Genomic DNA, 25179 nt, shown 5'->3' with positions numbered 1-25179 from the left:
CCTGGCTGTTGAAAGCCAGGTCCTGAAGGATAGGGGTCTCTCCCCTGAGGTCATTCCCACTTTGATCAAGGCTAGAAAAGCCTCTTCGGGAAAAATTTACTACCGTACTTGGAAAGCGTACTTTGCCTGGTGTGAGTCCAGGGGGTATTCCCCTCGCTCATACTCAGTGTCGAGAGTGTTGGTTTTCCTCCAAACTGGAGTGGACCAGCATTTGGCGCTGGCCACAAGGGTCAGATTTCTGCGCTGGCCGTTCTTTTTCAACGCCCTGTGGCGTCTAATTCATTGGTTAGCACCTTTGTTCAGGGGGTGCGACATTTGGCCCCTCCTAGGAGGGAACCTTTGCCTCCATGGGACTTGAACTTGGTTCTGTCCATGTTACAACAGGCTCCCTTTGAAAAGATCAGGGAGATCTCGTTGTCTCTGTTGTCCAAAAAGGTTGCCTTTTTGGTGGCGATCACTTCGGCTCGCAGAGTGTCGGAGCTGGCGGCTTTGTCCTGCAGCTCTCCCTACCTGGTGATTCACAAGGATAAGGTGGTCTTGCGACCTAACCCATCTTTTCTTCCGAAAAGGATCTCGTAGTTTCACCTGAATGAGGACATTGTCTTGCCTTCGCTTTGCGCGAAGCCTAAGCATCCGAAGGAGGTGGCTTTGCATGCCTTGGATGATGTTCTGGCGATCAGGGTTTACCTGTCATCGACTAAGTCCTTTCGCAAGTCGGATTCCCTATTCGTTCTTCCAGAGGGACCTCGGAAGGGCATGGCGACGTCGGCTGCTACCATCGCCAAATGGATCAGACAGACGATTGTGCAAGCCTATGCTTTGAGGGGGAAGGTTCCTCCTTTCCCTGTGAAGGCGCACTCTACCAGATCTCTGAGTACGTCTTGGGCCTTTCGTCATCAGGCTTCTGTGGCCCAGGTGTGTAAGGCGGCGACTTGGTCGTCCGTTCACACCTTCTCCAAATTTTACAAAGTGGATGTTCAGGCATCGGCAGATGCTTCCTTTGGCCGTAAAGTTCTTAGTGCGGCAGTGCCTTAGGGTCCCTTGTTTGGGCCCTTGGCTGTTGGGGTGTTTTTACCCCTGGGTTACTTGTTCTTCCTGGGTTGTTGCTCCTGTTGAGCACGTTTTCCTGTTGCCAGGTTGGTTCTCTTACCTTGGTAAGGTTCCTTTCTCTGATGTGGGTACTGCGTTGCTTTATGCGCGGCTGCGTTTTTTTCCCACCCCTCATGTCTACACTGCTCTGGGACGTCCCATTGGTGAAGATTATGAAGGGGCGGCGACTGTCGGAGGACGTAAGAGAAAACGGAATTTTTGTAAAATCTTACCATAAAATTCCTTTCTCTGAGTCCTCCCGACAGTCGCCGCCCCCGCCCCTCTTTTGGGGTTTGTTTATGTACTCTACTGCTATGCTACCAAAACTGAGTTGAGAATGCTGGAAGCAGGGAGGTATTGACTGAGGGGACCGCCCCCTAGGGGTGTGATATGCTAAAAGCTTTGATATTAACAAATCTTGTTGCCTAGCTACTCCTGCGGAGCAAAGGTCAATTACCCTTTGGTGAAGATTATGAAGGGGCGGCGACTGTCGGAGGACTCAGAGAAAGGAATTTTACGGTAAGATTTTACAAAAATTCAGTTTTTTGGTTCTTGGGTTTAATTGTACTTTAAAAACAGCTCTTATTTTAAAGTAAGAGCATCATATATTTTCAAAATGGAGAGCTGTTAAAATGAATGATGAAAGCTTGTCATATTTAAGTAAAGTAAAGAAAAAAAAAAAAGCTTAGTCTAATTAAATTTTGCTCTGTGCCTCCACAGTGGCAGCTGGACTGCTTAGCATGTTTGTTAAAGTTGATCTGTCAGTTTGCTGTGGACCCGGCTGATCTGGATCTGGCATATCATGATGTCTTTGCTTGGTCGGGATTAGCAGAGAGCCACAGGAAAAGAGCCTGGCCTGGAAAATCGAGAAAGTCTGGTGCAGATCATTCAAAAGGCCTCCATATACCTCGTTTAACAGAGGTAAATAATTTACATACATTCTCTTCTTGATTTATGAAGATTTTAGTCAGGGTGATTGCATTATTTCTGAAGAACATGTATATGTAGTGATTGACTTTGCACATTATTTTCTTTCACCCCTAAACACAGGTTATAGTTAAACAACGCCATACAGTGTAAATTTACAGAACTGTAGTTAGCTTACCAATCTTACTAGGTTCAAGACTGACAGCTCTTAACACTCGTGCTAAAAGGAAGATAGAAAAGTAGCATTAAGATCTAGATTATAATTTTATTGATGGGGTTGAAGGCTAAAACCAAAGATGGGTATTTTACACGAGATGCTTTTTGTTTCATTTCAATGTGCTAAGAATGACTTGATTACCAAAGCATCTCCTGTTGTGCAGTGCCATGCAATGCTTGCACCCTACTCCCTCTTGCAATGCAAATCTAAGTGAGCCGACTCATTGACAACAATGACCTCTGTCTTTTCTCCTCAGTTTTTAAAAGGTCAACTCTTGTCTGCTGAAAGCTCCTACATATTTATTCTAAAAATGAAAACAATAACAAAGCAAGTATGTAAAATGTGACAATGGAGGCACAAGTTACTTTAAAGAGCTTATTCAGTGCAAAGTAACAGTGTCTCCTGATAGTCCACCAAGGATGGGTTTCGTCATAAAAACGTGTCATCCAAATATGGGCGATCATGTGGCGGTGTTTGAGCCTAAGCATCGTCTTAATGAGGGAGTGCCTTGGTAGCCATACAACCAGTCCTGACCTGAAACTAATATGTTGCAGTGTGCTGACTCACTAAGGGCTTGTTTACACTTGCTTCAAAACATGGCATTGGACATGTTTTTTAGGGTTCCATTCACATTTGGGTGTATTCTGCTCTAAGTGCCATTTCACCCATATGCGATGCAGGAACCCTGCAAATCCACTGTGGGTTCCCGCATTGCACTCGACTTGCAGGCATTTCACACTGCCATATGCGAATCGCTGGGGGTGTCAATATGCAGTTAACACCCCCAGATCAGTTTGCATATCCCAGTGCGAACTGTCAGTTCGGACATGAATCGAATCGCATAGGTGTGAACACCCATGCGATCCGATACTGGCGCGACTTTGGTCCGAATGCTATGTGAATTCAGCCATGCAATCTGTATGGCTGAACTTGCAACGCGCAGACATCACGTGATTTGCAGAGCAGTGCGCTGCAAATCACATGCGAGGCTGACATCATTGAAGTGTGAACCGGCACTTAGCCTCAGCTCTCAAAAACACCCAACAAGACCATTCCCATTAATTTCAATGGCCCCTGTTCACATCTGAGCATTCTGTTGCCTTAAGCAAAATGCCCATCGCTCAAAAAAGTAAATGAGCTTCTTATTTGTCAGATTACAGGCGTTTTTATTTTTTTTCATTGGTCACTTGTCAACCTAAAAATGCCTGCACAAAAACTCTGCAAAAATGCCTGTGAATTACCCCGAAAAAAAGCCTGAAAAATGCATGTAAAAAAAGCAACGTCTAGATGTTAACGGAGCCCTAAAACACTCTGAAAGCCAATAAAACAGCTGACAGTAAATAAAATGTTTAACGCACAGTCCTGATGCAGTTCAAGTAAAATGGTGTCTCTTAAAGTGGGTCTCCCCTCAATACTTGATTACCTCTCTTGTTTTGATACTTGCCATAGCGAGTTTTCTACCATTGTTGTTATTTGTTTCTCTGCCACAGCTGACATATACCCTCCTGGGATATGATAGGTTCTCCTATACCACCTATCTCCACTTGGGCCCTTGTGGACCTGGAAGTTTTAATGTGAGGCATGCTCCTTTACTGACTACTGATGTATACTGTGATTGACCTATCTGTATGTTTTCTTTATTCTCGTTTTCTGCTATGTAAAACAAAAGTTTTTTCTCCTTCTTTTTCAATAAACAAAGATTGAACTTAAAAGTGGGTCTCAAATGATGAAAAAATAAAAGTGGGGAAGAAGAGGAGTGCGTTGCTACCTGTAAAGAGGAAGAGCAGGCGTCCTTCCTTTAAGATCTCCAGCGCACACATTACCAGTGCTTCCAGTTCCAGGCAGTGCTGACGGCCTCAAGCCTGACCCTGACCTGAACCCAAGCCTTTGGGGCAATTTCAGAAAAAGCCTTGGGCCCAAAAATTAGACAAGTCTTCCTCTAATCCCTCTCAGTGAAGGGGCACCCCCACTCTGGGTGGGGGGAATGCTCCTGCAGTTCTCAGGGGTATGGGTGGACTTGATTCAAGGCAACTGGGTCGTCTCCACCATTTCAAAGGGATACAAGCTGGAATTTCAGGTGTTCCCACATCCTCGGTTTGTGAGGTCAAGTATACCAACAGATCCCCTAAAAGCAAGATCTATTTCAGGCATTGGAGAGCTTAGAGGGTGATAACCAAGGTTCCAGTGAATGAAAGGTTCAAGGGTTTTTACTCCAACCTATTCATAATCCACAAACCAAACTGGGATGAGAGACCTATTTTGGATTTCAAAGCGCTGAATCAGTTTCTGAACATTCTTTCTTTCCACATGGAATCAATTCGTTCAGTCATAGCCTCCCCGCAGGAAGAGGAATTTCTAGCATCCATAGACATAAAAGATGCATATTTTCATGTGCCTATATTTAAGACCCATCAAAGGCTCCTTCGTTTTTGCGATTGGAAACCATAATTTCCCCTTTGTGGCCCTGCCTTTCAGGTTGGCCACAGCACCAAGAGTGTTCACAAAGATCCTAGCTCCAATATTGGTTGTTCTAAGGTCCCGAGGGATATCGATAATAGGATATCTGGACGATCTATTACTAAACGATCGCGTCGGCTCTAAGCCAAAATATCCTTCAGACTGTACATTTTTTTGAAATGTCTGGGTTGGATTCTGAACTTGGCAAAGTCAGCATTACAGCCAGTCCAGCATCTGGAATACCTGGAGCTTCTTGTTGACACGGTGCAGGCAAAGATATTCTTGCCAGCAAGAAGGGTCTCAGACCTAAAGGGTCAGGTTCTGTCTATAGTAAGACATCAATCTATACGTCTTTGCATGTTGTTACTGGGGAAGATGGTGTCCACATTTGAGGCAATTCCCTATGCTCAATTCCATGCCAGACCCTTGCAGAACAATGTTCTGTCTGCATGAAATGGAAACATTCTGTCCTTGAACCGGTTCATATCTCTGCTACCAAGAGTATGACAAAATTGGTGGTTGTTGACCAGAAATCTAGAAAAGGGGAAATCCTTTCTTTCTTCCAGTGACCTGGAAGGTGGTGACTACAGATGCCAGTCTCTCCTACTGGGGAGCGGTTCTAGATGAAGCCACTATCCAGGGGAAATGGTCTTGGGTAGAGAGTCGTCTCCCCATCAACATTTTGGAAATTCGTGCGGTCAGTCAGGCTCTTAAGTTCTAGACGCCCAGACTTCAGGGTAACCCTGTCAGGGTGCAATCCGGCCGTGGCTTATGTCAACCATCAGGGATGCACAAGGAGTCGATCAGCCCACAAAGAGGTGGATATTATCCTGACTTGGTTAGAGAAGTTTGTGCCATGTCTGACAGCAGTGGTCATTCAAGGAATAAAGAACTGGGAGGCAGATTTCTTGAGCAGTCAACAGATGTTTCCGGGGGAATGGTCTTTACATCCTGAGATTTTTCAATTGATCTGCTTACGCGGGGGGGTCCCAGACATAGATCTGTTGGCATCCAGGTTCAAAAACAAATTGGAGAGATTTGTGTCTAGGACCAGGGATCCACTCGCAGTCGGAGTGGATTCTTTGGTGACACCTTGGGAGGAGTGTTCCCTGATCTATGCTTTCCTCCAGTACAGCTGATATCTCGTTTTGTTGCGCAGGATCCAGCTGGAGGGGAAACCAGTATTTCTGGTAGCTCTGGCTTTGCCGAGGAGCATTTGTTATGCATAAATCTTGAGTTTGGCAGTGACGAGGCCCTGGGTCCTTCCACTGTGTCCGGACTTGCTCTCTCAAGGTCCTATATTCCACCCTGCTATACAGTCTCTAAATTTGACGGCTTTGCTATTGAAGTGTCGGGATTCGAACCCGTGACCAGCCACATCCCAGGCGGTAGCCCTGCTTACTAGGCTACCGTCCTCTCTGGACTTTCCTCCCTGAACATTCCTCCCTGAAGCCTATTATTCAACCTTAGTCTTGCCAAGCCTTGCTCATCACCCTTGATTCCTGACACCTGGTACTTCGCTATATAAGTCCAGCCCCGTGCACTCAAGCTTGCTGATTATTGAGCTCCTGAGCCCTGATCAAGCTTCTCCTCATCTGCTGCTCTATCTACTACCACAAATCCAACGCTGACCAGGAATTGACTACCGACTACTCTTCTGCTTTGTCCCTACCTACTGAACTGCTACCTCTGTTGCTGATCCGGATTGTCTGACCACGCTTACTGCTGCCCGCCCCGACCTTTGGCTCGTCTGACTTCTCTCTGGTTATCCCTTGTTTGCTTCTCCGCCTTCGGACCAAACCTGCACTCTGCCTGGCTGGGTGATCCTGAGGACCGCGTCCTGGTGTTAGCTTGCAACGCAGTCTATCCCCACCATCAGGGGCTCTAGTGAAAACCAGCTATCACTTAGTTTCCGCACCTCAGGTGAACCCGTGTCCTCAGCAGAGTACTACCTGGTGTCCATCCGGCATCCATCACTGCTACCACCGTAGCCAACCCGGATTATCTGACCAAGCCTCTGCCAGACTTCCTGCACCTACTATCGGCCTGCGGTCCTTGCCACTGGGCTCCACTCATACCTCCGGCCAGCAGTCCTCTGACTCAGGTGAGCCTGTAGGATTGTTACATGAAGCCTTTATCTTAGAGAAGAGCAGGGTGTGTCTGGCCCCGCAGTTCATACACTAATAAACGCCAGGAAAACAGTCTCTAGAAATATTTAATACAGGGTCTGGAAATCCTACATTGCCTGGTGTGAAGCCAGGATATGGAATCCCTGCACATATATTATCAGGAGAATTCTATCCTTCCTGCAAGCAGGGGTAGATATGAAATTAGCCCTGAGCACGATTAAAGGACAGATTTCAGCTTTATCGTTTTTTTTCCAGGAACCAATCGCTTCCCATTCGTTGGTTCAGACCTTCGTCCGGGGAATATTGCATTTGCTTCCAGTCCACCAGTGAAGCCACTGTTGTGTCCTTGGGACCTAAATTTGGTGTTGGCAGTTTTGCAAAAACAGCCTTTTGAACCTCTGGGGCAGGTTCCCCTGGTTTTTTTGACCAAGAAACTGGAATTTCTCTTGCGTCCTCCGACAGTCGCCGCCTCCTCTAAGTCATCACTATTGGGTATTGTCCACCTATCCGTAGGAATAGCTAGGCATATAGACTTAGTCAAAAGACAAAAGGCATTAGCATATACACACCCACGGGGGCTGTCCCATCTGGTCAATACCCCCTTGCATCACCACTCCCAACTCAGTTTTAGTTTGCCTAGCAATCAGGAATAGCCACTTTTGGGGGTCTTCACAGCTGTGACGGTAGCGGTGGGCTGCGCACTCCGCAGCGCTATTTAAGGGGACAGTACACTATTTTTTTACACTGTAGTTTTTTTATTATCTCGAGCCATGGATTCTCAGGAAAGCAAGTTTCCTCCAGCTTTAGTGGGGGGCCCCAGTTCTCCTGTGGCCCCGCTGCGACCTGATCTGGCTGCTGTAGTTGCGACTTTAGTGGCAAATATGGAAATGCTGATTTCTGAACGGGCTGCGAGAAAATGGCCAAGGCTGTCTCTGTCTGTCTTCTGATTCAGATGGGGATATGGCTGCTGCTGCGAGCGTGCCCTTTTCAGGGTCCCGCTCATCCTTAGACCCCCCGGGGTCTGAGGGGGAGGCTGAGGTGGAGGGTGTTGATACATCCTCCCCAGGGTCACCTGAAGAACGGGCGACCATGGATGAGTTGATTGTTTCTGTTAGGAAACCTTACATTTAGAGGATGAGCCCTGTCCTCCGGGCGTTGTGTCCTCATTTGGGACGCACAGGACCCGCAAGTCTGCGCAGGTTTTTCCCTGCCCAGCGGAAATCCATTACACTGTTAATGAAATGTGGCGCACGTTAAAACGTCCATTCCTGGTACCTAGTCGGTTCAAATTACTTTATCCTTTTGCTCCGGCTACGGAATCACGATGGTGTGTGCCTCCACAGGTAGATCACACTGTGGCCGTGCTGAACAAGGCTACCTTGGTTCCTACTGAGGATACCCCGGTTTTCCGGGATCCCACGGACCGGCGGTTGGAGTCTCTAGCCCGCCATTCCTATACGGTGGCGGGTTCGTTGCTCAAACCCGTTTTCACGTCCGTTATGTTGGCTCAGGCGGTGGCTGATTGGATTAAGGTGCTTAGAAGCAACCTAGTGTCCGATGACGTGCCGCCTGCACTACTGGAAATGGTGCACCAGATCCATCAAGGAGTCATGTATCTGTGTGATGCAGCCCTTAATGAGGCCCCCTTGGTGGCTCGCCTCTCGAGTGTCGCGGTACTTAACCGGCGACTGATATGGCTGAAGAGCTGGTCGGCCGACCAGTCCTCGCGGAAAACTGTTGCTGATTTTCCCTATGCTGGTTCTCGCCTTTTTGGCGAGGCGTTGGATACCCTGGTGAAGGGCGTCACGGGGGGTAAGAGCACTATGCTACCCCAGAACCCGAAGAACAAGTCTTTCCGTGGCTAGCGGGGTTCTGCGCCCAAGTCAGGGGTCCTTTCGTGCCTTTCGGAACCAATCCAAGGGCAAGCCCTACAAGGCCCAGGGCAACCAGAAGAAACCCTGGGCGGGTAAGCAGAAGACCGGCAATGCCGATTCGGCGGGATACTCCGCCTCTGCCTGAAGGGGCGCCCTCACCCATTTCTGGGGTGGGGGGACGTTTGCGCAGTTTCCTCCAACCTTGGCTGCTCCGGATCTCGGACAGGTGGGTCCAGGAAATCGTTCGATCAGGTTACAAGATCGAATTCCTTTCCAGGCCGGCGGACAGATTCTTTTCCTCCAATCTCCATTTGCTTCCGGGGCGTCTGCAGGACTTGCATCAAGCGGTGCAGGACATGCTTGCTCAGGGGGTGATTGTCCCGGTGCCTCATCGGGACAAGTTTCGGGGGTTTTATTCGAATCTGTTCACTGTGCCCAGGAAGGAGGGCAAAGTGCGTCCTATTCTGGACCTGAAAGCGCTGAACCGCTTTGTGCGCGTTCGGAAGTTTCGAATGGAGTCTCTCCGTTCGGTTGTGGCCTCCTTGAGTCCAGGAGAATTCCTGGCTTCGATAGATCTGAAGGATGCGTACCTGCACATCCCCATTTTCGAGGGTCATCAGCCCTACCTTCGGTTCGCTATCGCAGAGGACCACTACCAGTTTGTGGCGTTACCGTTCGGTCTCGCTTCGGCACCCAGGGTTTTTACCAAGGTGTTGGCACCGGTTCTGGGCCTGCTGCAGGCCCAGGGCATTGCGGTCCTGGGGTACCTGGACGATCTGCTTCTGAGATCGCGTGCCAGTCAGGACCTTGTGCGCGATCTGTCCATCACGGTACAGACGCTCCAGGAGTTCGGGTGGACCATCAACGTTCAAAAATCAGCGTTGTCTCCGTCGCTTCGCCTTCCCTATCTGGAAATGGTTCTGGACTCTGCTCAGGCAAAGGTATTCTTGCCGGAGGACAAGCTCCGGACTTTGCGGGACGAAATCCGGTCCCTCAGGGACAATCCGTCCTCGTCACTCAGGGCCTGCATTCGGGGCCTGGGTTTGATGGTGTCGGCCTTCGAGCCGATTCCCTTTGCCCAGTTCCACACAAGGGCTCTCCAGACGGAGATCCTGGCCAGGTGGGACAGACTTCCTCAGTCCTTGGATCTGGAGGTCTCCTTGAGTCGCCGGACCAGATTGACTCTTCTGTGGTGGATCCAGTCCCCGTCGGTGGTGGAAGGCAAGTCCTTCCGCCCGTTGGTGTGGACGGTGGTTACCACGGACGCCAGCCTGTCGGGCTGGGGTGGAGTCCTGGGCACCCTGTCTGCCCAGGGCACTTAGTCGGAGGAGGAATCCTCCCTCTCGAAAAATGTGCTGGAACTACGAGCGATAAAACTCTGTCTCTTCCAGTGGTCGGACCGTCTCCAGGGCCTGCCTGTTTGCGTACAGACAGACAATGCTACCGCGGTGGCTTACATCAACCACCAGGGGGGCACCAGGAGTGCTCGAGCAGCCCCGTAGGTGACCGACATCCTGTCTTGGGCCGAGACTCATGTCCCGGCGATTTCGGCAGTTCACATTCCCGGGTGTGGAGAATTGGCAGGCAGACTATCTGAGCCGCCAGACCCTGGACCAGGGGGAATGGTCCCTACACCCGGAGGTCTTTCAGATGCTGTGTGCGAAGTGGGGATCCCCAGACGTGGATCTGTTCGCATCCCGGCTAAACCGAAAGGTGGAAAGGTTCGTGGCAAGAATGCGCGACCCGTTGGCGGACGCCTCGGATGCGTTGGTGGCCCCTTGGCATCAGTATCGTCTGATGTACGCCTTTCCTCCGATTCAGTTACTATCCCGGTTCCTTCGCAGATTGGTCTCGGAACCGCACATGGTGATTCTGGTGGCGCCGGACTGGCCTCGCAGGTCTTGGTACGCCGACGTTGTTCACCTGGCAGTGGCGCCTCCATGGCGCCTGCCGCTGCGGGAAGATCTACTGTCTCAGGGTCCGATCTTCCATCCTGCTTTACAGTCGCTGGCTTTAACGGCCTGGCTGTTGAGACCCAGGTCTTGAAGGACAAGGGTCTATCTTCTGAGGTTATCCCTACCCTGATCAAGGCTAGGAAATCTTCCTCTGGTAAGATCTATTACCGTACCTGGAAAGCCTACTTCACCTGGTGTGAGTCCAGGGGGTTTTCCCCTCGTTCTTACTCGGTGTCGAGAATCTTGGCTTTCCTCCAGTCTGGAGTGGATCAGCGCCTGGCGCTAGCCACTATAAAGGGCCAGGTGTCAGCACTGGCGGTCCTTTTCCAATGCCCTGTGGCGTCTCATTCCTTGGTGCACACATTCATTCAAGGTGTGCGACATTTGGCTCCTCCTAGGAAGGAGCCTTTACCTCCATGGGACTTGAACTTGGTCCTGTCCGCATTGCAGCGTGCTCCTTTTGAAAATATCAGGGAGATATCATTGCCTCTGCTGTCGAAAAAGGTTGCCTTTCTTGTGGCGATCACTTCGGCTCGCAGAGTGTCGGAGCTGGCGGCGTTGTCTTGCCGCTCCCCTTACTTGATAATTCACAAGGATTAGGTGGTGTTGAGAACACCCCCGTCCTTTCTTCCCAAGGTGATCACTGAGTTCCACCTTAATGAGGAAATTGTCTTGCCTTCGCTTTGTACAAAGCCTAAGCATCCTAAGGAGATTGCTTTGCATTCCTTGGATGTTGTCAGGGCGATCAAGGTTTACCTGAATTCTACGGAATCCTTTCGGAAGGCGGACTCTCTCTTTGTTCTTCCTGAGGGATCTGTCTGATCCACTTGGCAATAGTCGCTGCCGATGCACCCAGCCAGGGGCATGGCTGCATCGGCAGCGACTATTGCCAAGTGGATCAGACAGACCATTGAGCAGGCCTATGCCTTGAAGGAACGGGTTCCGCCCTTCCCTGTTAAGGCGCACTCTACCAGGTCTTTGAGTACTTCCTGGGCCTGTTGGCATCGGGCCTCGGTGGCCCAGGTGTGCAAGGCGGCGACTTGGTTGTCGGTGCACACTTTTTCCAAGTTCTACAAAGTAGACGTTCTGGCATCGGCTGATGCTTCTTTTGGCCGCAAAGTTCTCAGTGCGGCTGTGCCATGATGGACCCTTGATTTTTTTCTCTGGGTCCCTGGCTGTTGGCATTTGCTTTCCTGGGCTGTTGCTCCTGTTGAGCATTGTTTTTTTCTGTTGCCCAGTTGGTTCTTACGGTGCATGTAAGATTCCTTTCTCTGATGTGGGTACTGCATTGCCTTTTCTACGGTTGCGTCTCCCACCCCTCATGTCTATACTGCTTTGGGACATCCCAATAGTGATGACTTAGAGGAGGCGGCGACTGTCGGAGGACGTAAGAGAAAACTGAATTTTTGTAAAATCTTACCTGTAAAATTCTCCTCCTCCGACAGTCGCCGCCCCGCCCCTCTTTTGGGGTTCTTATTACCTACTGCTATGCTACCAAACTGAGTTGGGAGTGGTGATGCAGGGGGGTATTGACCAGATGGGACAGCCCCCGTGGGTGTGTATATGCTAATGCCTTTTGTCTTTTGACTAAGTCTATATGCCTAGCTATTCCTACGGATAGGTGGACAATACCCAATAGTGATGACTTAGAGGAGGCGGCGACTGTCGGAGGACTCAGAGAAAGGAATTTTACAGGTAAGATTTTACAAAAATTCAGTTTTTTGATTGCGATAACTTCTGCTAGAAGGGTATCAGAGCTAGCAGCTTTTTCTTGTAAAGAGCCATTCTTGATATTTTATCAAGATAGGAGATAGTTATTTTACGTCCTCACCCAGCTTTTTTGCCCAAGGTGTAGTGTCTGCCTTTCATTTGAATCAGGACATTCTACTACCTTCTTTTTTTCCAGATACTCACTCACAGGAGGAAAAGTGATTGCATTTTCTTGATGTAATGCAAGCACTTAAATTTTATTTGCAGGAAACAGCTCAGATTCGTAAGACGAGAGCTTGTTTGTGCTGCCAGAAGGCCCCAGAAAGGGGATGGCAGCATCTAAATCTACGCTTTCCTGTTGGATTTTCCAGGTTATTTTCCAGGCATATGGTTTAGTAGGAAAGGTTCCACCTTTTCCTGTAAAGGCACATTCTTCCAGAGTAGTAGGTGCCTCTTGGGTACATCGCCGTCAAGCCTCTATGGCTCAGATTTGCAAGGCCGCGACCTGGTCGTCGGTGCATACGTTCACTTGTTTCTATAGAGTAGATGTTGGGACCCAGGAGGAGTCTGCATTTGGCTGCAGTGTGCTGCAGGTGGTGGTGTAATCCTTCTGTTAAGAGTCAGATGGCAGTATTTTTTGGTGTCCCTCTCCCCTCAGATGCGTTGCTTTGGGACTTCCCATATGTCATGAGCTATGGCTCTGTGTCCCTTGATGTACGAAAAGAAAAATGGATTTTTAATTCCTACTTACCTGTAAAATCAATTTCTTGAAGTACATCACGGGACACAGAGGTCCCTCCTTTATTCTTTGGGGGTCTTTTATTGCTTGCTACAAAACTAAGGTGCTTCCTGTGTGAGAGGAGTTATATAGGGGGTCATCAATTCTCATTGTTTGCCAGTGTCCTTCACCTGTAGATGGCTATATAACCCATATGTTATAATTTATGGCTCTGTGTCCCCTGATGTACTTCAAGAAATGGATTTCACAGGTAAATATGAATTAAAAATCCATTTATTTTTTTTAAGAGACACAGTTCTAGTTGCGCTGCATCATTACTTGCATCATATCTTAGATAGGTGAAGTGATAACGGTGCTGGGCAGCAACTTAGGATTCACAGATTTGTGAGCATGTTGATTTCCTTGTGATTGATATACATTAGATTTATGTCCGAGAAAGATTATGGTATGTTGTGGTGTTAGTGACTGCGCTAATTGGCTTTCACTTTCTATAGCTTACAGTCCTGTTCAGATGTTGTTTGCTTTACTTTGCTTAAATTATTTAAGCATCGCAGAAGCATCAAAAAAGCATGTTGAAGCGGTATGCGCTTTAATGTGTGTTTAAAGTTGAAGCAAGTGTTAATGAGAGAGTGGATGTTGCTATCCATTGTACTCCGGCCATATGACCGGCTTCTCCTTCAGGCCTTTTTTTTTTTCCTCCTTTCTTTTAGTCATACTTTTAAGGCTCATTTACACTTGCTTTGACTTCAACACTCATTAAAGCGCCTACCGCTTCAACATTCTTTCTTGCTGTGTTTTTGGTACTTCTGCGATACTTCGTGGTGTGTTTTTTGGACGCTTTAAAGTAGTTGTAAAGTCAAGAAGATTTTTTTATCTTAAAGCATTCTATGCATTAAGCTAAAAAGCCTTCAGTGTGTAGTAGCCCACAAGCATCCACTAATACTTACCTGTGCCCCCTCTCTCTCCAGCAGTGTCCACGAGTCCCTCGGCTGTCCTGGGACTCTCCCTCCTGATTGGCTGAGATACAGCTGCGGCGCAATTGGCTCCTGCGGCTGCCAAACAGGAAAGAGAAGGTGCGTGGCTGAATGGCAGCTCCATGTCTGAATGGACACACAGAGCTGCAGCTCGGCTCACGTGCCCCAACATCAAGCTGCTTACTGTGGGGGCACTCAGTAGGAGGGAGGGACCAGGAGCAGGAACGAGGGACCGGAGAAGAGGAGAATCCTGGCTGCTCTGTGCAAAACCAACTGCACAGAGGAGGGAAGTATAACCGGTTTAAAAGGAAAAAAAAAAAAAAAAAGATTTTAATTTCACTTTAATGAAGCTTGCCAGAAGCCCTGTGTAGGTGTATATATTGCATACCCTCAATTTCTCCAAAGCGAAGCTAAAGCTTAATAAAAGCATCTCAAAAGCTTCATGTGCTTTATGCAAGCTTTGTCATAGATGGAGGCGTTAAAGACACTTTGAAGCACCACTAATAAGGCCAGGTTCACACTCCCCTGATACGAAAGCCAGATGATTTCTGATCTTACTTTGCCCTGCGACTTAATGTCCAAATTCTATGCGACTTCAATGAACAGGGTCTGACTTTGACCTGACCATACCAGGCCCTTTGAGTCTGCCATAGATCTTAAAGAGGAAACCCCAATGCCCCCCCCCCCCCCCCCCAAAAAAGAAAAAAAAAAAAAAACGCTGTGGTTTCCCCCTGCCCCCTCCTCTTACCAGACCCTTATCTGAGCATGTCGATGGGGACAAGGGCCTCTTCCTGACAACCCTGGGCGGTGGTTGTGGGGGTCTGTGGGGAGGTGGCTAATCCAAATCTGGAAGTCCCCTTTAACAAGGGGACCCCCAGATCCTGGCGCTCCCCCCACCCTAATGTGAATGAGTATGGGGTACATTGTATCACTACCCATTCACCCCAAAAACAAGCAGTGTAGTGTAAATAAAAACAACAAACGTTTTTTGACAAGTGCTTTATTGAAAAATTTAGACTGTCCCCTGTCGCAGCTCCAACGTTTCTTCCCCCTCAGCTGCTGTCTTCTCTGCTGCCAACCGACCGGTCCTCCACCGATGCTGGCTCACACCATTGTCATTTCTGATGTCTGCCAGTTCTTATATAGCCAGTTGGCATGGCTATCCTGTGACTATACCAGGCGACTCCGCCCTTGTGACATGTCGTGATGACGTCACTGGATAGCCATGCCCTCATGGCTATATAAGAACTGGGAGACATCGGAGATGAAACAATGGCGGGAGCCAGTGTCGTATGAGGACCAGGTTGGTGGTGGAAAAGACAGCAGTGGAGGGAGAAGGCCTGGAGGAAGAACACCTCACTGGAGGGAGAAGACCGGAGGAAGAACATATACTGGCACTACGATGCGGGACGTTCTTCATTTTCAATAAAGGACTTATCAAAAACGGTCTCTTGTTTTTATTTACACAACGCTGCTTTCTTTTTCAAAGGGGGCTTCCAGATTACAATAAGCCCCCTGCACCGAGACCCCCACAACCACCACCCAAGGTTGTGTCAGTAAGAGGCCCTTGTCCCCATCAACATGGGGACAAGGTTCTTTGGGATAGGGGGCGCAGAGCCCAGCCCCACTGTGTTAAGGGCATGTGACCTGCTATGGGCCTGCCAAGCTGCATACTTGGATAAGGGTCTGGTATGTTTTTTGGGGGGGACCTAACGACACTGATCGGACCAGTTAAGGCGGCTCTCATAGGGAATCATTTATTTTGACATGTCAATGCGTCCTTGCCCTGAAGCGACATAGGGGTATCTTTTTTAAAGCCAAGCAAATGCAAGGTGTAAACAGGACTGTAAGCTAACAATTTTTACTAATTATTTAGTGACGGGAACTTTGAGTGCTTTAAAAAAGCATGTTTGAAGCAAGTTTTAACGAGCCCCGAAGTCTGTCTGGCTTTGCTGGAGGAGCACAGGACACATCAAAGCACTTCACTGTCCATGGTCTCCACTTTTGTTGGGAATAAAAAAAATTCTCTTTGGGTGATAAATGTACATTGCAGGTATTTTAACAACATTATTGCAGAGTCCTACCGATTTCTGCTCTGGGGGAAAAAAAAAGCTGTTATCTGCAGAGTGAATCTGAATGGTAGTGATCTTTTAATTATTAATCAGCTGATGCGCTTGCAGCCTTCTAATGAGGAAAATGCAGGGTCTGCATCCCTTTAGAAGTGATTAACCCTTGTAAGGTATATTACCAAAAATGAAATATTTGTTGCAGTAATTGCCCAAAATCTGACATCTTTGTGTAGACTTTTGGGAAAATCGGTGAGCCCATCACACAAGGAATTAAATTACATCTCCTACATCTCCTGGGAGTGTTCTGTACACCATTGATCAACAGAATGCCTCCAGGTTGCTATATTGCATTGAAAATATTTTTACTGAAAATTACTGCACTGCAGAGTAAAAAGGAAAAGTACATTTTAATGACATTCAATCACAATATAACTTCTGTATCAATTGAATAAGGTACATTATTTTATTTTCTATTTTTTTTCCCACGGAAGTGAAATTGCTCTTTTAAGCTAGAAGGCTAATAAAAACTATAGGAGTTAGTAGCTTCTAAAATAAGTTGACAAAACAGCACAGGCATTTTACTTTTGGTTCCCATTTAGTCACCTATTCAATTTTGATTTAGGTTAGTGGGTTTTTTGCCCTTTAATTTGTATATAAATATATATATATATTTTTTTTTTTTGTCTCTCTAAAAGGTTTTTTTAGTTCTGGTACAAGGAACATGTATGATTCAGAGGTTGATGTCTGTTGCTTATACCTATGACAATTTAGCCCAAAGGTGAGTTATCAGTTTACACTTACATTCATGTGGGACATAGTATACATATGGGGTATAAGTCTTGCTGTATATGTTTAACTGAGCCATTAGATCCAGTACTCCCATTTTTTTATTTTTTGGTTAGAATGGGGAAGATTTAAAAAAACCCTGCCAATTTCTATTGCTATCCTGATTAAAGATTTTGAGAGATTTTTTGTTCTGGTGACAGCATCAAACTTGCGTAGCATTCCCTCACTTCCCTTTGTCCCCCCCCCCCCATCCCCAATTACCTTTTGTTATGCTGGGTTATCCATCATTACTTACCTGCCCAATAAATACAGGATTGTCCTACTGCAATACACCACTCTGCTGCCAAAGCATGGGTCTCTTGCCATCTTGTGTTTCTGCAGGAGGCCCAGATGATGCATGCCAGATCCACCCACTGGCCACTGTTACTGTTCTTGCAGCCTCATGGAATGTGTGACTTGATATACCAGGAGGCTGAGGGAGCAGGGACATGTCATTCTTGCCTAGGTGAGAATGGGGGTCTAGGGGCAGAGCTGCAATAAAAAAGTTAACAACTTAACCATAGGTGGACTTCATATTACGTCCTTAGATTGAATTGGAGATATTTGAATGATGCTTGCAGCTGCAGGCATTATTCAGATATTGTTTTTTCTAGCCGGCAATTCCTTCTCATGTAAAAGCAATCATAATGACTGTTCTTGATTGCTTTTACAGGCATCGGGAGGGGAGGCCTGGAGATTTTTAAGTACCGACCTTTGGCGCCATTACACGAGCAATTTTTAAGCGTGACATGTTGGGTATCTATTTACTCAGCGTAACATTATCATTCACATTATGCAAAATCTGGTTTAACTTTTCTTTTTTTTTTTTTTGTTTTTATTCATGAAAGTGTTTTTTTGAGCCAAAAAAATTGCGTTTAAAAAAATTGCTGCACAAATACCGTGTGAACCTAAAAAAAAAAAAAATTACGACCACCATTTTATTTCTTAGGGTCTCTGCTAAAATATTTAATGTTTGGCGGTTATGAGTAATTTTCTAGCAAAGAAAAAAGATTTTTAGATGTAGAAGAGGTGTGCCAGAATAGGCCTGGGCTAGAAGTACTTAAACGGAGAGAAAAAAAGAAAACCCCTGAGGTTTACCTTAAGCATAACTAAGGCTGGGTTCACACTTGATTCCCATGTGGCTCATAGCAGGTCGGGCCTGAATTTTTGCCTGAATTCGGACCTGAAACTGAGCCAACGATGCACAGGATGCCTGTGCAATTCGCTCTGGAGCCGCCCTGGAGTTGTGTGAACCGGCTCCATTGAGAATCCCGCATCTGATTCGCATACATGTGGACCCAGCCTAAAGACAAAATCTTTTTGTGGAGAAGGTATAGAACACCTGTCGGGCTTTTCATTTCTGCCTGTGTCCCCAATAATGGCCTAGCTTTACCTTTTTCTTTTTAGAAAAAATAACACATGCACATATTTTTGCAGGTTAAAAAAAAAAAAGTAATTTTATAATTTTCACTCCTGATCAGGGTGGCAGGAAGAGAAGAGGCAAGAGCTAGAACATGTTGCACATTCCACCCTAAATACCGGTGCAACATGTAACACATTCCAAAGGTGATCTTGTCCTTTAAGAGCCAGTTCACTCTACATGCAGTGACAGTCCAGTGCGTTTTTTTTTTTTTTTTTCCATCAAAAACCCCATGGAAAGTAGGTTATATGGTTTCCAGTGGCATAGTTCACATCAGTGATTACAGTTTCAGTGCCAGAAAAAAAGTAGAACATGCTGCATTTTTCCTGCACTGGACTGTCCTGGAACGCTCTAAAACCCACTGGAACACACCCGAAACGCACCAAAAACGTTCTGGAACACGTCCTTATTCAAGGTTAAGAAAAAAAATGCACAGGACTGCTTTAAAAACTTATAAAAACGCATCCGGACTGCGTTTCCATGGTGTGAACTGGCCCTGTGGAGCATCACATTCTCTATTTGGCCTGTTCACCGTTTTCACTAGGGATGAAAATGAAAGCAAATCCCGTTAGAACACGAATAGGGGGGACATTTTCCAATGGGGAACACTTGTGCTGGTGACAAGGGATTTCCTCACTTTCCATTTTGGATATGGGACAGGAAGTGAATGGAAATCTCTCTAATCATACACAGAGGGCAAAAAATACGGGTTTTAGCTTAATTGATCCAAAAGGAAAAAAAGTTTGGTCTTTAAGTCTACTTTTAATGAAAAGAAAATTACTTTTGTCCTTTTTGTTGCTTTGGCCTCATACACATTTGAACTAAAAAAAAAAAAAGTACTGCTTTTACAGTTTTTTTTTTTTTTTTCCCTCTGTCTCTAAACTCGCCTCTATTTTAACCCCTCACACCATAGGTGTGTATTGGAGTTTAGAGGCAGAAAAAAAAATACACCTCACTTGTGCGTTCAGGAAAGGAGCTTTTGAGCATAAATACCGGCTGCCGGGCCTAAACACGTGTTAATGCTAGCCGCTTCTAGCACTTGAACATTTTTTTCATTTCAATGGGCAGGATAAAAAAATCTGACTAGTGAAATGAATAAATGCCCAAGTGATTGACATGCATAAACGTGCTTGGAAAAAATGTGGTTTCGGAGCTGCTTTTCTCCTCACAGAACATCCTCAGTATTGAAAAGAAAAAATGCAGAGGGCGCACCAACCTAGCGCATTACCTTTAAAACTGTTAATTGTTTAAAAATGTATGTACATCATACTCCCAAAAATGGATAAAGAATGGGCACCAAGTATGATGATAGAGCCACCAGGAAAGTCCACTGGGCGTAGTTCGCTGATACAGACCGTGATGGGATGTAGAACCTCTAAATACAGCTTACGTGTTTTGGGGGTGTACCTCCTTCCTCAGAGCTAATTTGAGGTACAACTGGCTAAGCTTTATATACCCATAGTAATGGTAGGTCACAAGATTTCTGCCATGGGGTCCACCCCATTTGGGTATCAGCGAACTACGCCCAGTGGACTTTCTTGGTGGATCTATCATCGTACTTTGTGCCCATTCTTTATCCATTTTTGTGAGTATGATGTACATACGTATTTAAACAATAAACAGTTTTAAAGGTAACGCGCTAGGTTGGTGCGCCCTCTGCATTTTTTCTTTTCAGTTTTCTTTGAGGTTTCCCCAACCCTCTATGAGCGGCAGCACAGCAGGACAACAATACCAGCTAAAGTCTGTCTCCAGCTATCCAAGTTGCATAAACAACCCCTCAATCGCAGGAGCATTTATTTTCTTTAACATTCTCAGTATTCATGAGGCCCTAGAGAAATTTCCCCTAACTTCCGGTTCCAGGAACAACCGGTTTCTTCAGCAGAGCCTCCAACTGCAGTAAAACCTGAAGGGAGTTCTGATCCTACCTCATTGCAATCCCAAATATAAAAAAAAAAAAAAAGGTTTGGGTATAGATGGACTTCAATAAATTACAGCAGCAAGATATTTTTGATAGTGCAAGATCCTCCTTTCTTATGTTTCTCATTATAGTTAGTGATAGTTGTCTAGTAATTTTGCAGATCCGTGGTGCATCACCCTTAAAGCTTCGTACACAAACACTTCAATGGAAAATGGAGTGACCTTTATAGTTTAGTGCATTTGCAGGCTCAGGCTGTTTCCTCCTACTTTCCTGATCTGCTCTACAATGGCCATCTGCTCTTCCCAGCTCAGCATAAACTTTAATTCCCTTTAAAGAAGTTATTACTCTTCTGTAAGCTATAAATGTATTACAGATGGCTGCTTATCTGTATTGTCTAATGTCATTTTCAGCTTTTAACTTCAGGCCTACAGTATTTTGTTTGTTCTAAATGTTAAAAAGTTTTAACATGAAAAAATGGAACTTGCTTGGTAACATGTTGTGTCCTTATTGCAGGGTACTGAAAGCCCAATCGGATCATAGGTCAAGGCATGAAGGTAACTGTTTTTCTCTGATAAATTTTCATCCGTTGTATTTTCTTGCTTCTGCTTACTTCATGATTTGCTTGAACTGCCAGCATTCTTGTATTTCTCTTTCATTCATTGACAGACACAGCTCCTGATCTTCTTGTCCACTGGGTTATACTGCCTCTACAGAAGTAGGACACTAGGCAGAAAAAAAAGACGGACTACGCCTATGGGCAGTCCCAGGAGGAATACTCTTATCCCCCCCCCCCCCTGCTATAGGTACTCAGTTTTTTTTTTTTTCTGCCTAGTCAGGAGTAAGGACCTAGTTCCTTGCTGGGATCTCTGGTCCTGACAATTTTTTCCTTTTTTAGTTACATTTTTTTCTCCTGTTTTTTTTTCTGCTGGACTGGGCGATGGGCTGGATAATCTAGATCCAGTAATCACCCCAGTCTGTCCAGCGCGCGTGCAGACCTCTGCTCTGCGCTAGGTCGGCTGCGACCTAGCCCCACTGGATGGGGGCTGACCTGCGGGTTAAATGTCTCTCATACGACCAGGTTTCAGCCTGCGTTGCAGCATTCCTCCTGGCCGACAGCCCCCCCATTTTGATGGCGTGTGGTCCAGTCTGGAGCGGTGCCCGCCTGGTTCCCGGTATGGTGAGTAGCTGCCTCCCCCCCAGGGTTTTGGGGTGGATGCGGGCCCCTCCCTGCAATGGTCAGACCCTTTGGTTCCCATTTGGCACCCCCCCTTTGTGTCTGGTGTTCCTGTGGGTCATCTACCCCCATCGCTCCCTCTCTCTACTGCAGGATTGGGGGGGGATGCTCTGTGGCTGGCGACCAGATGGCGTTACCAGCGCAGTGGGGGTGTCCTTAGCATTATTTTTTTTGCATGTTTGTTGGGTACCCTTATTCCTCATGGAGTCTTTGGACCATATTTCCCCACCTGACCCCCTCTCAGAGCCGGCGGGGCTCCGGTCCCAACCATCCATTGATGCACTGACAATGGTCCTGGAGTCCTTTGTGTCCTGGGTGTAGGTGGCGTTTGGGCAGCGGGGTATTAAAAACCGTCCCCCAGCCTTCCCCTGCCTCATCTGCCTCCTCCGATCCTGAATCTATCTGGGTAGCTGCATGGTCTGCGCCATGTGCTCGCCCTGAGGGGTCTTCGGCCACACACCCTGATTTCTCAGATAGCGAGGATGATTCCTCCACTGTAGCCACGCACGAAAAGGCGCTGGTGGATGCACTGATTTTGTTTGTGTATAAGACTTTGGAAATGAAGGACGCAGCACGTAACTTCGTTAGGGATCAGGGACGAAGTCACGTGCCTAGTGACGCAACGCGTAGGCGGTGCCAGGGACGTCATTCTCAGCTGATCGATTACGATCATGTCACCAGGAAGCCGTGAAGCCGGGGAACCGGATCACAGTGAGAGCTACAATTCAGTCTGAGCATTTTTTATTCAATGTGAGTGCACAATTTGGATCTGTTTTTATGTAAAATGCATTTTTAAACCTACTACACTATGACTCACTTCTTTTTATATTTTCACGGAGCTACACATGTTGAGGATTTGTAAAGGAAGCTAAAGGAGCTCTAGGTGGATCCTCCCAATGATTACTTTCTGCACATTTCCTTTGTGCTGCGGGTGAGCGGCCATTGCACACAGGTTGTTTGTTTTTTGTGAAAGGATTCCCGCACCATTAATTGTTTATACTTAGAAACACTGCACTATATTGGCTTCAGCTTACTGCCCTCGTTTATAGAGTTCTTTGAGAATTGTTCACATGTGTATGCAAATTCACAGACTTTATTCACTTTATGATTGATGCTATATATATTTTTTGTTCAATTGTTGATGTATTCATTTGTTATTTTCATGATTTATTTACGTTATAAGTAGCGTACCTTTTCTATCTAATCCAGATATTTCATGCTCCAATTCATCTCCTGCTGTCCAGCCGGTGGTCGTCCCTCCCGATCAATGTCCTGGAACTCTGAGATATCAGACTGTGCCTGAACCACTGGGCTAATCACCTTTAGGGGTGTCCAGTGCGAATCCAATCTGACAACGCCACGGGCGTGGCTAATGTCAATCACCAGGGTGGAATATGAAGTGTGTTGGCAACTCTGAAGGTAGCTGGCGTTCTCCGGTGGGCAGAAAGTTTTGTTCCGGCCCCCTCCACCGTACACATTCCAGGGGTGGAAAATTGGCAGGCTGATTATCTCGGTCAGCAGGCAATGGACCAAGGGGAGTGGTTCTTCATCCGGAGGTGTTTCATCAGCTGTGTCTCCGGTGGGGCACCCTGAGATTGATCTGTTGGTGTCTCGGCTCAACAGGAAGATGCAAAGGTTTGTGACACTTTTATGGGATCCGCTAGCGGATGCCACATGTACTAGTGCCCCCCCTGGGGGCGGGGGGGGGGGGGGTTGAGCAGAAATTGGCTTTGTGTACCATTAAGGGTCAGCTGTCGGCCTTGGCATACTTTTTTCAATGACCCTTGGCCACGCACTCCCTGGTGCGTACCTTTATTCAGGGGGTTTGACATTTGACCTCACCATTGCGGTCCTCCCATACCACCTTGGGATATCAACTTGGTGCTTTCAGCTCTGGAGAACACTCCCTTTGAAAACATTTGGGAGATTCCCCTGCTTACACTGTCCCAGAAGGTGGCCTTTTTGGTGGCTATCACTTCTGCTGATGGCTGAATTGGCAGCGTTGTCTTGTCGCACCCCTTGGTGCTCCACAAAGATAAGGTGGTTCTTCTCCCCTGTCCGTCTTTCCTTCCAAAAGTTGTCTCTGATTTCCATCTGAATGAGGATATTGTGTCGGCTTCCCTGTGTTCCAGTCCAAAACCTAAGGAAATTGCGTTACATTCCCTGGATGGGGTTCGGGGTATTCGGGTGTACCTTGCAGCTACGGAGTCCTTTATTAAGTCAGACTCACTATTTGTGCTCAAGGATGGGCCTCAAAGGACCATCTGCTTCGTCTAAGACCATTTCTAGATGCATCAGACAGATGGTGACTCAGGCCTATTCGAATAGGGGTCAGGTTCCTCCTTTCCCTGTGAAAGTGCACTCCTTCCATCATCAGGGGTCAGTGACGCAGGTGTGCAAAGCGGCTACTTGGTTGTTGGTGCACACTTGCACAAAGTTTTATAAAGTGGATATGTTGGCATTTGGAGATGGTCCCTCTTTGGGGGTGTAATGTGTTCAGGTGGGCTCCAGATGTTTTTTTTTTGGTTGAGCTCCTGTTACCTGGTTGGCTACGGTTTAGCCTTGGGAATTTTTTCTTGCTGTTCCCACCCCTCACGTTTGATACTGCTCTGGGACGTCCCAATGGTTTTGAAGATCAGGAGCTGTGACCATAAATGAACGAAAGATAAAATAGGATTTTTGACTTGCCATAAAATCCATTTCTCTGATGTTATTTGATGGACACAGCACCCACCCCTCTATGGAGTTGTAATACTTCTGACACTGCTTGTAACAAAACGGAATACCTATAACAGAGAGGGGAAGTGTACCTCCTGGGACTGCCCATAGGAGTAGTCAGTCTTTTTTTCTGCCTAGTGTCCTACTCCTGTAGGGGGCAGAATAACCCATTGGTTAAGAAGATCAGGAGCTTTGTCCGTCAATGAACACCAGAGAAATGGATTTTACTGTTAGGCAAAAATCCAATTTCTCTTACGTCCTCTGACCGTCGCAGCCTGTTCATAAGTTCTTCACTATTGGGTAATGGCGCCCTCTGCAGGAACAGGCTAGGTAGTGAAAACTTGACAAAAAAAGTTATACAAAGACACACCTTTAGGGGGCTGTCCCTCTCTGCATTATCCAGCCATTCAGTGCCGCTCTTCAGTTTCGTAGCAAGCAGTATAGGAAGACAACGAACCCCAAAAAAGAGGGGCGAGGCGGGGGCTGCGACTGTCATAGGACTCAGAGAAAATAATTTTACGGTAAGTTCTTACAAAAATTCTATTTTCTTTTACGTCCTCTGACAGTCGCAGCCCGTTCATGTGTTTTTCACTATTGGGATGTCCCAAAAGCAGTGCAGGTGTGAGGGGTGGGAAAAGACGCAACCAAGAAACGGCAATGTGTCAACAAGACCAGAGAAAAAATGGAGCCAACAGGGCAACGTAAGCTCCACAGGAGCCAACCCTAGAACAAAATACACCCCAAGAAGAGAAAAAACATGTCTATTCAACAAACCACAGTGCAGTCGCAGCCCGTTCATACGTTCTTCACTATTGGGTAATGGCGCCCTCTGCATGAGCAGGCTAGGTAGTAAAAACTTGACGAAAAAGAGTTAAAGACACAGCTTTAGGTTCCTCTCGACATTACCCTCAGCCATTAAGTGCT

At 46.8% G+C, this 25179-nt stretch overlaps 1 protein-coding gene across 1 annotated transcript in view; it reads left to right on the top strand.

Annotated features, from left to right (window-relative positions):
- USP34 (ubiquitin specific peptidase 34) overlaps positions 1–25179 on the top strand; it is a 600284-nt gene that overhangs the window by 293220 nt on the left and 281885 nt on the right. Inside the window, exons 33-35 of the mRNA XM_082250967.1 lie at positions 1810–2010; positions 16836–16918; positions 20817–20857. Of these exons, the coding sequence (XP_082107093.1) occupies positions 1810–2010; positions 16836–16918; positions 20817–20857 (325 nt within the window). The remainder of the gene's footprint in view (positions 1–1809; positions 2011–16835; positions 16919–20816; positions 20858–25179) is intronic.

This window comes from Pelophylax lessonae (genome assembly GCF_965119305.1).
Source record: "Pelophylax lessonae genome assembly, chromosome: 3".
In the NCBI taxonomy this organism is placed as follows: Eukaryota; Metazoa; Chordata; class Amphibia; order Anura; family Ranidae; genus Pelophylax; species Pelophylax lessonae.
Note: the sequence above shows the minus strand (reverse complement) of the source record. Positions and strands in the feature narration are given on the sequence as shown.